Genomic DNA, 16,209 nt, shown 5'->3' with positions numbered 1-16,209 from the left:
GGATTTAACCTCTGTACAATTTAACATACTAAAATATGGCAGGGATTATTCACACTACACCTTTGTCCTAATTTCATCAGTAACACAAAATGTGACCTGAAGAAATAAAGTGGAAGCAACTTATTTTCTATGAAACATTTATTTCAATGTCTTTCAGAACACAACCAAATTCAATAAATAACCTTTAGCCTTGAGGAGTCATTATGACAGCCTAACAATGAACAATAGTGCTCCCCCCCCCCCCCCCCCTTCCCCACAACTACTACTACATGATCCCCATCAGGACTGCCTGAGAACAGCAGCAGTGAGCCTTGAGAATCCAGGCTTGACAAATCTCCGCCCACTGGCGAAGAAAACACCAAACGAGCTTAAACTCGTTTCAAAGTCTTTCGGAAGATTCAGTATGGCCGCCCCTCCCTCGTACAATGAGTCCCATCATCAGTCCAATATGTACATCAAGCTGTTACTTTTTTTCCATTTTAAAGTGAGTGACGAGATCATCATTTAAGCCTGTTTACAACTCATCCTTCTCTTCACCACCCTCTGGTGGTGGGCCACCCGCACTGCCATAAAGCTTGCTGATGATAGGTTGCACCACCTCCTCCAGCTCCTTCTTCTTGGCCTGGAAGTCTTCCAGATCGGCCTCTTGATGTGACTCCATCCACTCAATCTTCTCCTCAACGGCCTTCTCGATGGTCTCCTTGTCTTCGTCAGACAGCTTGCCGCCAAGCTTCTCCTTGTCGCCGATCTGGTTCTTCAACGAATAAGCGTAGCTCTCCAGCTCGTTGCGGGAGTCGATGCGCTCCTTCAGCTTCTTGTCCTCGTCGGCAAATCGCTCTGCGTCGTTCACCATGCGCTCAATGTCCTCGGGCGTCAGTCGATTCTGGTCGTTGGTGATGGTGATCTTGTTCTTGTTGCCCGTGCCTTTGTCCTCGGCCGTGACTCGGAGGATGCCGTTGACGTCGATCTCGAAGGTGACCTCGATTTGCGGAACTCCGCGTGGGGCGGGAGGGATGCCAGTCAGGTCAAAGGTGCCCAGCAGGTGGTTGTCTTTAGTCAGGGGACGTTCACCTGAAGCGAGAGACCAATGCAGATGAGATCAAGGTACTAAGATGGCCTATTTTATAGCCTGCAAGTACATGTCGCAGAAACCCCGGGCTAAAACATCCTTCTTACCTTCATAGACCTTGATGGTGACAGTAGGCTGGTTATCAGCGGCCGTGGAAAAGATCTGAGACTTCTTGGTGGGCACCACAGTGTTCCTGGGGATGAGCTTGGTCATGACTCCTCCCACAGTCTCAATACCAAGAGTAAGAGGGCACACATCCAGCAGAACCACATCACCTGAAAAAAAGGAACGATTGAGTTAATGTTTTTTTTTCTTTTTCTTTAAAGCCATCGGGGAGCCAATGCATCAGGGCGATTGTTTACCGGTGTCCTCCTCGCCAGAGAGCACGCCAGCCTGTACGGCGGCACCATAGGCTACGGCCTCATCTGGGTTAATGCCTCTGGAGGGCTCCTTGCCATTGAAGAACTCTTTCACCAGCTGCTGGATTTTGGGGATACGTGTGGAGCCGCCAACCAGAACAATCTCGTCAATGTCGGACTTCTTCAGCTCTGAGTCATCCAACACCTTCTGCACGGGCTTCATGGTGGACCGGAACAGATCCTGCACAGCAGAAGAAATGTATTAAAACACTTGTCTGATCATGATCACTCCTTAACAGGTTAGGGGAACCTACCATGTTGAGTTCCTCAAACTTGGCACGGGTCAAGGTCTCAGAGAAGTCCTCGCCCTCAAAGAAGGACTCAATCTCGATGCGGGCCTGGTGCTGAGCAGACAGTGCTCGCTTGGCCTTTTCCACCTCACGACGCAGCTTCTGCACAGCACGGTTGTCCTTGCGCACATCCTTGCCAGTCTTCTTCTTGTACAGCTTGATGAAGTGCTCCATGACACGCTGGTCAAAGTCCTCGCCTCCCAGGTGGGTGTCACCATTGGTGGCCACCACCTCGAACACTCCGTTGTCGATGGTCAGCAGCGAGACGTCGAAAGTACCGCCGCCCAGGTCGAACACCAAGATGTTTTTCTCACCGTCCTTCTTGTCCAGGCCGTAAGCGATGGCGGCAGCAGTTCTGCAGGAAAGATGCCAAATTTAAGGACAAAAAAATAATAATCTGAGGGCAAGTAGATAATTTATCATACTACACTTACGGCTCATTGATGATTCTCATCACATTGAGCCCGGCAATGGTTCCGGCATCTTTAGTGGCTTGGCGCTGGGCATCATTGAAGTAGGCGGGAACAGTGACCACAGCGTGAGTGACCTGAGGTAATAGAACTTTTATTACAACACCGTTTCTCATAAAATCAACATGCCGCACGTGTTGTTTTTAGGTACCTTCTTGCCCAAATAAGCCTCGGCGGTCTCCTTCATCTTGGTCAGAACCATAGCAGAGATTTCCTCAGGGGCGAACGTCTTCATCTGATTACCGCCAATGTCAACCTGGATGTGAGGCTTGGTCTTCTTGTCAAGCACCTAAAAAGGACCATAAAAATATATATATATTGTTAAATGCACAGTAATATATTATCAACATCAACTATTGTTACATAGCATATTATCACACATCAATATTGTGATGTTTTTAAAAAAGTAAACATTTGTGCTGCTAAATTGATATTGCAATGCATCTACTACATCAAGAAGTACAAATTCAAAATTTGAATTATTGCAAGTTTTAATCACGTATAAGTAACACCTAAGACTGTAACCAATATGCCCCGCCCCACCCCTCTTTTGCATGTACTAATATCTGAAATAAAAGTCATAGCTGGCAATATTCTTTCATATTACTTATGATAATACCTTGAAGGGTAGGTACTTGATGTCTTGCTGCACAGAAGAGTCACCCCATATGCGACCAATCAACCTCTTGGCGTCAAACACCGTGTTCTCTGGATTGGAGGTCAGCTGGTTCTTTGCGGCATCCCCAATCAGACGCTCACCCTCACTGGTGAATGCCACATAGGATGGAGTGATGCGGTTGCCCTGGTCATTGGCGATGATCTCAACACGTCCATTTTTGAAGACGCCGACGCTGATAGGGGATAAAATAGTCAATATTAGTACTAGAATTATTAAGCATCATCATTTGTTTTAAATGCATCCATCTTACCATGAGTAAGTAGTGCCCAGGTCGATTCCGATGACGGTTCCCACACTGTCCTTCTTGTCATCATCGTCAGTATAGACGGTGCTGGCCAGAGCCAGTAAGAGCCACACGAACTTCATTTTGGGTATAGTCTTGTTACGCAAGCCCCTTGAAAAGACGAATAAAGCTGCACAGGGAGAAGAAGAAAAAACAAGAGTGGCGTTTAACTGCATGTCTTCCAACTTGTTCAAGAACGTTAGCTGCTAGCTACACTAAATGGAGGAGGCTCGAGTCGCGTAGATCGACGGAAGATTTCTTGAAATTGAATATTAAAATGCCAATAACGTAAAATGTGACTGTCATAAGACTTTTCTCTGCAATAGGCATCCATTTTCATTACCGACTTTTTTTTTTTTTAATTCAAGGCCGGTAGTTAGCTAACGGGGTTAGCTTGTCCGGTATGGGAAATAATTGAAAGGGGAAATAATTTTAAAAACATACTACATACATACATGTAACTGTTATGTCTTAAAATGGCAAAATAAATTAAAACCTACAGTTGTACCAGAGTGTAACACGACAGAACAGTTCTTAAGACATTACAGTACACGTGCAATGTTACATTTGGGGGAAAAAACTGCATTTAAAATAAATTCAATGAAAGTACATTTCAAATAAAACATTAAACATACCTTAGTCGTTTGTGTGAGTGCAAACTTGGAATGTAGTCAAGAAAATTCGCTTGTCGCTAGTTGTGATTTTGTCAGTATTCTTGTCTAGTAGATGTGATAGTGAATGATGCGACCGCTGCCTCTATATAATCGGGCACTGCTTCCCAATCGTGGAGGCCAGCGATTGGACGAGAGCCTGCGCGTTGGAACGCGCCGATTGGTTCCGTTTGGCACGCTGGCCGTTGATGATTTGTACGTGGAAAGCCTCTGTGACGACATGTCTAAATCATCGCCGATTGGCTGGACTGGGGACGTGGTTTGTGAAGTTACACGCCACTCATGATGACTGGCTAGTAGTTTTTTTGTGTTTTTTTTTTTTTTTTACACAAAGGTTAGATTCCACATTGTAATTGATATTCCTTCTCGAGCAATCAAAGTTGACTCACTGCAGTGAGTAATGTTTAAACATTTCATGAAAAAAATTAATCCTGTGGATTATTTGTCACTGCATTAACTGCATTTGTTGCATCAGATGATTTATTTGGATTGTTGTCGTTACATCAGACTTGACAAAATTTTTGATTAAACTTTCATTAATTTAATCCAAAATCAATACGTGAACAAACAACGGGACACATCAAACAAAACTGTACTGATAATTGTTATGACTGTACAAGCAACATTTGTATAAATTATGGCTGCCAAACTACATCCTATACGATGAGAAAAATATAATATTCAGTATGTGAATTATGCCTTAACCTGTGCAACGTTCAAATACTGACAGAAATTAGATAGATAGATAGATAGATAGATAGATAGATAGATAGATAGATAGATAGATAGATAGATAGATAGATAGATAGATAGATTGATTGATTGATTGATTGATTGATTGATTGATTGATTGATTGATTGATTGGTAGACAGACAGACAGACAGACAGACAGACAGACAGACAGACAATTGTATCCATGCGCACACACACATTTAGTACAAGAAACAAAGTTAAGTGCGCCCTCTAGAGAAGAGACCTGAATCGCATCAGAAAAGCAAACTGATGACGTGGTTCGTCCGGGCCGTCGTCGATCACCACAGCAGCAGCAGGATGGCCGACCAGAGCAGGCAAATAAAACTCGCCGCAGCCAAGAAAAAGGTAAAATGTAACCCAATTATTCCGCTATGTTTTAGAACAACTATTATTCTCCCACATTTCGTGCTATTTGATCACGATTGCATATACGCGTTGTTAGTGTCATCATTACACGTCTTCCGACCTCTACGGCCGACGCTTATTCTGCCTCTGTCGGTTGTCTCGAACATCGATGCCCAAGAAAGCCCGGTGCTTTATTGAGGCCTTTGCTTTTTAACATCAACTTTTCAAAATTGTATTCATCGTTTTTCTTTCCAAGTGACAATTTTACCACGCGACACCATCTGAATTATTAGCGATCGCTTTCTTCCAGGCGTTCAAGTTGCTTTTTCGCTGACAAAACTAAAACGTGTAACCCGTCGTAGCGGAACGTGCTAACTTAGCTCATTTGAAATGAGCAAAACCAGTAAACTCATGACAAGGGAGCGATGTACGAGTATAATTGTGTCACTGTTTTGTTTTTCGGATCGTCTTTTGTTGGTCGATCGTAAGTTCCAGTTACACCGATGGAATGACGGGGAGTGTTGTGACAGCTGACAGTCCTCTTCCCTGTCCCGCAGTGTGTTTGGCTTAGGCGTGTTTGCTCCTTACAATATTCCATTAAGATGTGCGTCGTTACCTTGTAGGAAGTCACTCTGTCGACATTTATGTATATTTATTTGTCTTATGTGATACTTTGCTCCTATTGTCACTATTCCAAACTTAATAGGCGCATAGACGAAAAAAAAAAAAAGATGGACCAGATCTGCTTCGCTTCGTTTGAAACATAACCTGATGATTAACATTGTTTTGGGACTAGGTTGGGTGCATTCTTGCTTGCATACCTCTAACCTAGAACCGCAGGTCTTTAGATTGGGAGAGATGAACTTTATGTTTATTATATCACAACAAACATTTAAGATGACAGACAGATAGAAAACCACAGGCACATAAAACAATTCTGCAGAATAAAACTCATCCAAACAGAGATAATATATAGCAAAATAGCAGATACAGTGTTTAAATTATCTTCATAAAATCATGGCGATACACAACGCAACTTTGTTTTGTAGATACTTAACAAGTGGATGACAAATTTTGTCAAAGCAGATTTCAAATCTGCAAATAAAATTCAAGCATAAAGTGGCTTCTTGATGCATGTAGATTAAATGATAAACACTAATCGTGCTCTCAAGGCTGTGACCCTCTCTGTAAACAAATTAAAGCAGAGCAAATCACATCATTTTCAATCACGTATCTTGTTTTCTTTCACGTGTTGTTCAGCTCAAGGAGTTCCAGCAGAAGAGCACTCCAACCAGTGTTGGAGGAGAAAAAGGAGTTGGGGAAGGAGTTCAACCTGGTGCAGGAGCCAAGAAGAAGAGGAAAATGAAGGGACCCAACCAATACGATGCAACCTCCATTGACAGAAACTCACCAGACAATGTAAGCCTGGTCAAGCAGCATCATATTTTTTGGCTTCGCCTGCTTTTCTACTTGATATTCAGTTTCCTGTTCTTTCCAACACTTACTCCAAAAAATAAAACAAGACAATATACACCAGAACATATATTAAGCCAGTAGACTTATATACTCAATATGTTGGCCTTCTATTTTTTGGAACTCTTTTCCTCGACAACTTCCTGTGTGGAATCCTTAAAATGTCTGCCTCCCGCGCTGTTTTGTCATTCTCTTCTAAAGATTTCCTCTATTCCCTTCCGTTTCTCCCTCGTGTCTCCAGTTTGACAATATTCTCAAAGCATTTAGTCAAAGCAATGGAATAATCCTGCCTGCATATGGCAAAAGTCAGGTAAGCTCTATCTATCCTTGTGTCTGCTCTACTTTTTTTGTATGCTTTCCTAATGTCTGTGTCCTCTTCCTGCTCCTCATATTTTTTTTATGATTGAAGCGCTTGCATCCATATTCTAACCGACTTCTTAAATGAAGGGCTCTTAAGTGAATGGTGCACAGAACACGTGCCTAGCTTGAGGTTTTGAGAAAATGCTGCATTCATGTACCCCCCCCCCCCCCCATCCTACCACGCATTTTAAATAGTAATGATAGTTTGGATGGGCCAAACACATGCATGACGGTATTTTGAACAGGCTCCACAAAGTAAGCTTGTCTAAAAAAAAAAAAAAAATGGCTGGTAAAGTGCTTCATGTCTCCTTGTGTTTCATTATCTGAATAGCATGTTGTCAGTGCGCATAAAAGCTTTTGTGTTGCTTTTTTTTTTTTTTGGGGCGTCGCCATAACACTCGTGTATATTCTTTTGTGTACATGCCACCTCAGACTGTTGCCGCCATGGAGACCATCGCATCCTCTGGTCCTCCTCCAAAGGTCGAGCTCGACCCGCCCTCACCCATGTCTAACGCTACTAGCACTAACACCGCTACTAACCTTCAGAGTGCTGGACACCACACTGACATGCTGCAGGTGTGTCTCTGCCATAGAACCTCAAACCACAGTTTCATTCCTCAGTATCTTAATAAATGGGGAAAAATAAGAATTTGGTTGAATTCACCAGAAGCACGAAAGGCCCACAGGAACAGTAGACAACTGTAGCGCTGTCTAAAAAATGTTGTTTATATATAAAAAAAAACAAGGAAGCCCCACAGTCAATCATTTGTGTACTGTTGTTTTAGTGCTGTTTTATTTTTGGAGTGTGTTCATTGTTGTTCATTGTTCAACACACAATTGTTGTGTGTTCATTCTTCTTGTATTTTTTTGCAGGACTACCCTGACACTAATGGCAATGAGAGTTTATCAGAGGAAAATAGGTATTTTTATTTTTTTTTTTCACTCAAGTCTCACAGTATGATGGAGATTTTGTTTTCTAAGGCTGAAGCAATTGTCCCTAAAAAAATATATATATATCAGGTTACCTAGAAGCAAAATCTTTGGTTTTACTTATTCCACAGACAGCTGTCTTCCACAGAGAGCTTACGACAACTCTCTCAGCAACTAAACGGCCTGGTCTCTGAAGTACGTTGCTGCAACTTCCGACAAATACAAATCTGAGTTAATTCTTGAATCTTTTTTTTTTTTAAATTAGGTTCTTCCATTTTTGTGATTTCAGTCATCTGCTGCACACCTGAATGGCGACAGCGCACCATCCATTGGCGAGAGAGAATTAGACGTATGACGGAATGTTAATTATTCTTCACACATTCCATCGGTCACTTTTTTTTTTTGCACCACACATAAAACTGCTATTGTTTGCCCTTATGATAAACAATTACAATTGTTTCTCCTTCCCTATCCTTTTTATTTGTCGTGTGCCGCAAACACGTTATCATTCTCTTCCATGTTTCCCCTTCTTTCCCGGATGCATGTGTACACGGTAGAGCCGGAACCAGGAGCTGTCTGCTGCCCTGGAGTCCAGCAACTTAACAAACTCTCAGCTCAATACCAAGCTTGACCAGCTGGTAAGAAGCTGCGTGTGTGTCTTTGAATGCCCAAAGTGCACGAACTGTATTGCATGTCAACTTTATGGCACGCTACCTTTTAGTATCCTCACTAAAATGGTTACCCATGCATGTAAGTTATGCAATTCTCCTCCCCTGCTGAATGCATTTCTGCAAACAGTTACAAAAGTGTATTTAGCTCTTTGTATAGTCTTATAGAAGAAGAAAACCCATCCCAAACACTGGTAGATTGTAAAATTGTTGGTTTAGCTAAAAAAAAAAATCTGATGTTCTGACATTAACTTAAATTTCTTAGTGTCATGCTGCAGTGATCTTTTTACTTTCTCAGGCACAACAATGTCAGGGGCTCACAGATCAGCTGCAGAAGGTCTTTATTTATTTGCCTCTTCATTCCCGTAGCGCCTCTAATTCCCGGATATTCATGACAATTGCATTTCTGTTCATTCAGGAGCGAAAGGAATTTGAACAAAAGTTTTCAAAAGAGCAGGGAACCATGCGGGAGCAATTACAGGTAAATTCTCATATTCGACATGACTTTTAAATCTTTGTATGATGTAGCATTTAATGCTATATGGCTTAAACCAATAGAATCAGTGCCTTAAAATAAAAATAGTTCTACGCGCAAAAGATTTGCATTTGTTTCGTGAATGGGCATGGCTAGCTCCAAGTCTAATGACATTGCAAACACAGTGGTTGATTGATTGATTGATTGATTGATTGATTGATTGATTGATTGATTGATTGATTGATTGATTGATTGATTGAGGGGGCATCAGACAAATCGCCACACTTTTTTTGATCTCCCAAGGTTCACATTCAAACCATTGGCATACTGGTGTCGGAGAAATCGGAGTTACAGACCGCACTACAGTACACGCAACAGGCCGCGCGGCAGAAAGCAGGTCGGGGTGTTTCCATGATGTTTGACCTTAACTAACAATCCCTAGTGGCAAGTCATTTTTGTTTACCTGATGTTTCATGTTCAGGAGAAGCAGAGGAGCTGAATAGCCGACTGCAGTCAACAAAGCAAAGAGTGTCGGAGCTCGAGAGAACACTGTCGTCCGTGTCGACGCAACAGAAACAGTTGGAAAAGGTAGGCGACACAGACAAGGTTCAAACTAATCCAAAAAATATTCTTTTCTTCACATATAGCTCTGTGACTCTTTTTTTCTCTTGTTGGTTTTTTTTGTTTTTTGTCGCCAGCACAATAAAGAGTTAGAAAAAGAGAGAGATGCCCTGAGATTAGAGGTATTTAAACAAAAGTAAGTGAGATGTTTTGGCAAAAGTTAGTCTCATTTTGCATGTTTGTATAATAATCAAAGACCACCAAAAGACTAAAAAGCTGCATACAATTTTTGTTGTTTGCATTTATTTGCAGCAATTTAAGCGACGAGTCCAAACAGCAGAGTTCGGAGCTCTTAGAGCAGCTAAGGCAAAGAGCGCAAGAGACGGGAGCATTGCGGTTGGAGGTAGAGGATCTCCGTAAGAGGCTCGAGATTGCCGACCTCATGTTGCAGCAGGTCAGTTGGACCTTCATCAAAAATTTTGTTTCTTATTTGTATTGTATTGGGGTTTTCACGCATCTCCATTGCTGCGTTTCTTTCTTGGCCCAGTGCTCCACCCAGTCGGATCCCAGTAGTGCCAACCAGCAGATCCAATTACTGCTGGAAGAAAAGCACCAAATAGAAGTTCATAACCAACAGGTTCAGCCTTGTTTATTGTGTAGAAACTTGTAATACCATTTTTAGAAATTGCAGCTTTTCCTTTGCAACACATTTGACTTTTAATACATTATTATTCACGCTGTAGTTGATGGAGTCGGTTGCCCAGCTAAAGACGGAGAGGGACTGCTATGCGGAGCAAATCCAGGAGGGTGGTCGCATTTGGAAGGACAAAACAGAGCAGCTGCTGACACAAGTAAACCACAATTGCTAAATCGTGAATATGCGTGGTTAATTGTACAAATGTGTCTCAATGTCTTGTCCATCTTGAAGGTATCACTGGTTGCAGAAGAGAGGGACAGAAACATTGAACGAGTTCAAGAACTTGAAGCTGCAATCACAGAGCTAAAGAATGCCGCAGGTAAGCTAAAATGGTTACTGTCACATTCTTTAACGGTTTACTGCAGTTCTCAAATTTGAAAAGTTTATCACTGAACTACGTTAATGCAGGAGTAAAGTCAATTGCAATTAATATTTGTATGACATAACATTTTAAGTCATAACTATAACACAATCAAATAAAACAATGTGGCTCTTTTTTTTTTTTCTTTTTTTACCTCAAATTGTCAGTACCGCCTGGATAGAATTTTTGTACGGACCTAAATCTGTTTCTGGTCCATCTCTTCCAGCAATACTGTCCCAAGAGAATAAAGACCAAAGCGCAGCAGAACCGCAATCCTCAGGCACCTCAGAGAGCGAAATAGCTCTACAGGAAACACTCAACACACTACAACAGGAAAAGGACGCTCTCGATGAGCAGTACCAGTCCCAGGTGTGCACCGATATCTAGTCATTTTTTTTTTACCCTGAAGTATTTCAAAGCATCTTCACGACTTCAATTTCTCCTCACAGCTACGTGACAATGAGCAGCTGAGTCGCCTGTGCTCAGAGCGAGAATTGCGCCTGGCGGAACTGGAGCAGCAGGCGGAGAGCCAAGCCCAGGAGGCCGACGATCGTCGCCGCATGCTCGAAGATGTTCAGTCAGACAAGGCGACCATCAGCCGTGCTCTCACGCAGAACCGAACACTGAAAGACCAACTTGCTGAGCTGCAGAATGGCTTTGTTCAACTGGTGAGTTTTTTTTTTTTAATTTTTAGCTTGAATGTTTCCCAACTGATCTGTACACCTCGGATTTATTTTTATTTCAATTTTAGGATTGACGAGGGACACATAGGCATCGTTTTGAATGAGAGAGAGATTGCTACCTTTTAATGTGAAATATTTGTGTCTGTTGTTTTGCAGACAAATGAGAACATGGAGCTGACCACCGCCATTCAGTCAGAGCAACATGTTAAGAAGGAGCTAGCGCGCAGAATGGGCGAGCTTCAAGAGCAGCTGCACAACGTGAAAGAGCAGGTTCAAACAAATATACCAAACACTACACTAATGTCCAAACCACTGGCAGATGAACAAACGTTTGTGCTAAATCTAAAAATCATTTTCTGCCCTATTAAGTGAAATAAGATGATTGAAACATCTAGTATTTTTTTTTTCCACTTCACACATGTTTCAATACAATCTTAAGGAGTCTCTGTCCTCCATTGTTATTCCATACCAAACATTTATCTCAGATGGTTGTGCTAATTTTGGCTTTCTCCTGCTACCAGCTGGAAGAAAAAAACAAGGAGGCTCAAGGTCTGGCCGAGCAGAGGGACCAGGTGGCGGCCCACTTGCAGCAGTACAGCGCCGCCTACCAGACACTGATCTCCGAGAGGGAGCAGCTCCACCGGCAGTATTATTCTCAGAGCCAACTCATGGACCGGCTGCAGCACGACGAGTCCCAGGGCCGCGCTCAACTGGAAGTCAGCCAGAATGAATTGAAGCGAGCGCAGGTATGTAAGCATGTGCCTCTCAATTCTTTTCTGGTGAATTAATCAAATGGCTGACTCCCATTCAGGAGCATTTGGATAATTTGGTGAACGATAACGAGCATTTAAAGGCCGAGGTCAGAGAGCTACTCAACAGTTCAGCTCTAGCCATGACGCCCCGAGATGAAGGTTCGTATCATTAACAATATCTGTAAAAATGTTTATTGACCTTTGATTCATCATATTGCTTAGGAGACGGAGTGGAAAGCCAGTTGCCTCAAGAAAATATGACCGAGTCATCCTCCATCATCATCCCGCAAGATTTTGAGAGCCAAAAAGAAATGGTGATAAGAATATTTTCCTCTTCAAACATGTCATTGCCTTTTTGACCTCCTGTGCCACCTAACCATTGAATATCCACCTATTACGCAACCTCAGGTTATCACATATTTCACCACAGCGTAACCCTTGTAAATTCTTCACGCATTCCCATGTATAAGATCCATTTACGTTGAATGTAGTATAAATGGCTTGTATTTGACTTGGTGACTGATTTTCCTGCCTCCACAGGAAGAGTTCATTCGCGATGCCTTGGCTCGTTTGGAAGCCGAGCGGGATGAGGCCAGGAGGCTGCTGAGGGAGGAGCAGCGACTCCACATGGCTGCAAAGCACCACACTGCCGTGGCTCTCAGCCTCCAACAGCACAGCCACCATGGGCGTGAAGATCACAATCATGATCACCATCACGATCATGATCATGATCACCATCATGATCACGATCATGATCATCATGATCACGATCATGATCACCATCATGATCATCATGATCACCATCATGATCACCATCATGATCATCATGATCACCCTCACGATCACCATCATGAGCACGAACACCCTCAGGGCCAACATAGTCACTGTGAACACAATCACCAACATTCAGGTGAGAAAAGATGCATTTGTAGTTTTTGATTGTGAAATATATTCATAAATATATGAACAGTTGAGTCTCTGGAGGGCCCACTAAAACGTAACAATTTTGAAAAATAATATATAGGGATGTTCGATACTACTTCTTACCAGTACGAGTTCTCAGTTCTTGAGTAGTCTTTGATACCGATACCAAAAATTGATACCATAAGTGCTTTTGATGCTTAAACCTTCTTCAGAAAAATAATGACAGATAAATCATGACTGTTTTAATTTGTGTAAAAATGTCATGCCTCGTACTGATGTGTGAACTAATGTGGCCAGAAGAAGAAGAAGGAGTGCCGGTGGAAGTTCATCAGGCATTACAGACAGCAATGGAAAAGCTTCAACAGCGCTTCACCTCACTCATGCAGGAGAAGGCTGACCTGAAGGAACGCGTGGAGGAACTGGAGCACCGCTGCATCCAGCTGTCTGGCGAGACAGACACCATCGGTGAGGGGAAAAAACACTGTTTCTGCTACCGGCTTGGGACGCGACGAGCTAAATCTCACTTTAAATTGTTGCCGCTTTGATTTTCAGGAGAATACATTGCCTTGTACCAGAGCCAGAGGGCCATCATGAAGCAGAAGCACCAGGAGAAGGAGCAATACATCAGCATGCTGGCTCAGGACAAAGAAGAGATGAAGGTACTGATCAACACGTCTCCTTGGCAGTGGCCGCACATCTGAAATAACCTTTGTCTGCCAGGCTAAGCTAGCAGAGCTGCAGGACCTGGTCATGAGGCTGGTGGCCGAGCGAAACGACTGGTACGGGAAATACGCCGGCGCCGTCAACGGCGTGGCTTCGGCCAACCCCGACCTCCTTCCTAGTGACGAGGACCAGCTTCACCCCGAACACCAAGCACACAGGCATGACCTCGGCGCTGGCAGCGGAGCAGGTGAGCCCTTTCAAATCAATGTTGATGACTTTTGTTTGGGAAAACTTTAAAAAAAATAAAATAAATCAGTTGCCATCAGCGTGAAAGGAGCTTTGCACAACCGGCGCTCACAGAATCCCTGTTTCCTAGATGCCATGGAGATCATCCCTCTTTCCGAGCCCACCGCCAGCCAGGAACCTCCCTCGCCTCATAGCCCGCCGCCCCCAGCCGACCCCAAGGAGGATGGCACGGCGCAACAGATCATGCAGCTACTGCAGGAGATCCAGAACCCACAGGGCCTGCCGCGGCCACCCCCATTCATGGGAGAGAACCCCTGCATCCCTTTCTTTTACCGACCAGATGAGCAGGACGAGGTGAAGATCCTGGTGGTGTGAGATTCCAACACCACATATCGTTATATTTAACAGCATCCAAAATGGCCACCGCCCCTTTTACCGTACGCTCAAGTGCAATAACAGGGCCTCACGTCTCTTTACTTGTGACACATCAAGTTTGAATGTACTACTTATCAAAAACTGGAGTGTGCATCTGTGTGTGGGGGGAGCTGAGTCCGATGTATAATTTTGTAGAGTTGATGAGATCATAGACGTTAATTGCACTAAAACAGTTTGTACAAAGCTTCTTGATGACTCATCGTATGACGCCTCTGCAGCTGACGATGCCATTTTGAAGGAGTAGGTTAGATGGAAGAGTTTGAGTTACTAAACCTTTCCCACTAAATTTTGCCAAAATTGTGCAGTAATCTATCATCTATTGAATTGCTCTTATTGTATTGGGCGGCCATTCAGATCCTTTCCCATATCAAAAAATGTTGTGTCATTGTGTTACTTGCCACGGTCCAATTAAATCAGAGGTGACCAAACTACAACCGGACTCCATGTGTGGCCTGCTGCAATATATAAGATCTTGTTGATTTCATTTTTTTTATTTAGCTTAAATTAAAAATGAAGAATTTCTAAGTTAGCCCTTGTATCTTGTATTTTCTCTAAGCGGCCCGCAGAGTTAAAAAAGTTGCACAACCCTGATATTTGGGTATAAAATGGGTTGGTATCGCTTTACACTGTTACTATGTGATTGCAAAGAAAGAAGTTGGTAGGTGGGAGAACGGTGATCATACAAGTAGAATGGGATGTATATACTGTAAGTGTGTATCATATTGTATATTTATGCAGCTGGGTGTGTGTATGTATGTGCAAAAGAAGATGGTTAGTGACTGATAGGCTGACATTTAATTCAAAGGAGGAGAAAAAGAGAGGTCATATAATATTTATTATTTGGAATGATTTATTGTCCCAACCAATCAGTTTTGGATGTTTATGTACAAGTGAGTGAGTGTTGAAAATGAAGTGAACTGATTTGTTGGCTTTGATTTTGTTTTTGTTTCCCTCCGCTATTGAATAAAACTGATTGAGCAACATAATGTGGATGATGAATCTTCTTTACTTTTAATTTCATAATGTTCTTAGATATTTAGGATTGAAAGAGATATTACCATTATGTGGAATTAATAGAAACAATTTGTTCCATTGCAAACGGACACTAATTAGGGTACGTTTGCATTAGTGACTAATGCATGGATTCGTCCACTAGGTGACGCTGTTCACACGTAACATCTCGTCTACTTGGTTAGTGGACAAACTTAAAGTTGACGAGTAGTACTATACTACTAAATATGTCCTTTCAGAATTGAAAAATAATTTAGGTACCACAATGGTTAAAAAAGGACACCTATCAATGTTTCCTTTTTTTTGCCTAAACATTTGTAATTATTCTTAAACATTTTTATATACATTTTGCTATATATGCACAATGCTGCTCAAGATGGTCCGGCATATGAAACATATTTGATTTTTGTATTACCATAATGTACTGATTAAGAACAAAACTATTTAAAAATAACGTTTCAGGTTTCAGGGAATGGGTACACAAGTGCAAGTCACAGATTTGGTCATCAAATACTTAATTGAAATAAAACGAAAAGGCAAACAAAGCGGTAACGGACAGTGAAAGCTAAATAGACAGGAAATCAAAACAACAGGGAAATAAGGTAACACAAAAAAAAAAAAACTGTCGCAAAAACAGACACACAAGGGCACCACAAACTTTGCGGCACAAAGTTTAGCAAACAAAACAGACTGAAAGGAAAGAAGGGAACTAAATACAACCAAACTGACGACACAACCAAGAACACCTGGACAAAACACAACACCTTAAGGAGCTGATTGGAAGATATAAGGGGCGGGGCTAATGCGAACAGGTGAAAACTCAAGGCCCGGGGACCAGATACGGCCTGCCACATCATTTTATGTGGCCCACGAAGACAAATTGTGCATTAAATTTGTGTCATTACTAGAATGGCAAATTGTCTTCACTTTTAATATCTTTTATTTTTAATATTTGACCAGTTTTTACTCGTCTGATTTGAAAACGAGTTA

General features: G+C 42.4%; 2 protein-coding genes across 7 annotated transcripts; one reads left to right on the top strand and one right to left on the bottom strand.

The window, feature by feature from the left end:
• Positions 1 to 120: 120 nt before the first annotated feature.
• Positions 121 to 4,004, bottom strand: hspa5 (heat shock protein family A (Hsp70) member 5). The gene is made up of 9 exons (XM_085925356.1): positions 3,846 to 4,004; positions 3,178 to 3,340; positions 2,868 to 3,099; positions 2,400 to 2,537; positions 2,213 to 2,325; positions 1,743 to 2,133; positions 1,432 to 1,669; positions 1,177 to 1,344; positions 121 to 1,071 (listed from the first exon to the last, which is right to left on the bottom strand). Exons 2-9 carry the CDS (start codon positions 3,291 to 3,293, stop codon positions 515 to 517), a joined length of 1,953 nt encoding a protein of 650 aa, XP_085781482.1. The 5' UTR covers positions 3,294 to 3,340; positions 3,846 to 4,004; the 3' UTR covers positions 121 to 514.
• An 819-nt stretch (positions 4,005 to 4,823) lies between these two features.
• Positions 4,824 to 15,194, top strand: golga2 (golgin A2). Of its 6 annotated transcripts, none has more exons than XM_085926452.1 (28): positions 4,824 to 4,980; positions 6,241 to 6,399; positions 7,246 to 7,389; positions 7,687 to 7,733; positions 7,875 to 7,938; positions 8,033 to 8,092; positions 8,301 to 8,381; positions 8,710 to 8,748; positions 8,830 to 8,892; positions 9,190 to 9,283; positions 9,368 to 9,474; positions 9,585 to 9,643; positions 9,760 to 9,901; positions 9,995 to 10,084; positions 10,191 to 10,298; positions 10,376 to 10,463; positions 10,732 to 10,874; positions 10,955 to 11,173; positions 11,345 to 11,458; positions 11,710 to 11,934; positions 12,000 to 12,099; positions 12,163 to 12,254; positions 12,481 to 12,731; positions 12,774 to 12,850; positions 13,165 to 13,329; positions 13,417 to 13,523; positions 13,585 to 13,774; positions 13,904 to 15,194. In XM_085926452.1, the coding sequence occupies exons 1-28, from the start codon at positions 4,885 to 4,887 to the stop codon at positions 14,146 to 14,148; spliced, it is 3,369 nt and encodes a 1,122-aa protein (XP_085782578.1). In that variant the 5' UTR covers positions 4,824 to 4,884; the 3' UTR covers positions 14,149 to 15,194. The 6 variants fall into 6 exon arrangements, with proteins under 6 accessions (XP_085782578.1, XP_085782577.1, XP_085782579.1 ...); XM_085926451.1 differs by having other exon boundaries at positions 13,162 to 13,329; XM_085926453.1 differs by having other exon boundaries at positions 7,246 to 7,293; positions 12,481 to 12,850; positions 13,162 to 13,329.
• The last annotated feature ends 1,015 nt before the right edge of the window (positions 15,195 to 16,209 follow it).

Source organism: Syngnathus leptorhynchus, chromosome 12, assembly GCF_054491065.1.
Source record: "Syngnathus leptorhynchus isolate UIUO chromosome 12, UIUO_Slep, whole genome shotgun sequence".
Taxonomy (NCBI): Eukaryota; Metazoa; Chordata; class Actinopteri; order Syngnathiformes; family Syngnathidae; genus Syngnathus; species Syngnathus leptorhynchus.
The sequence above is the reverse complement of the archived record's forward strand: the minus strand, read 5'-3'. Positions and strand labels throughout refer to the sequence as shown.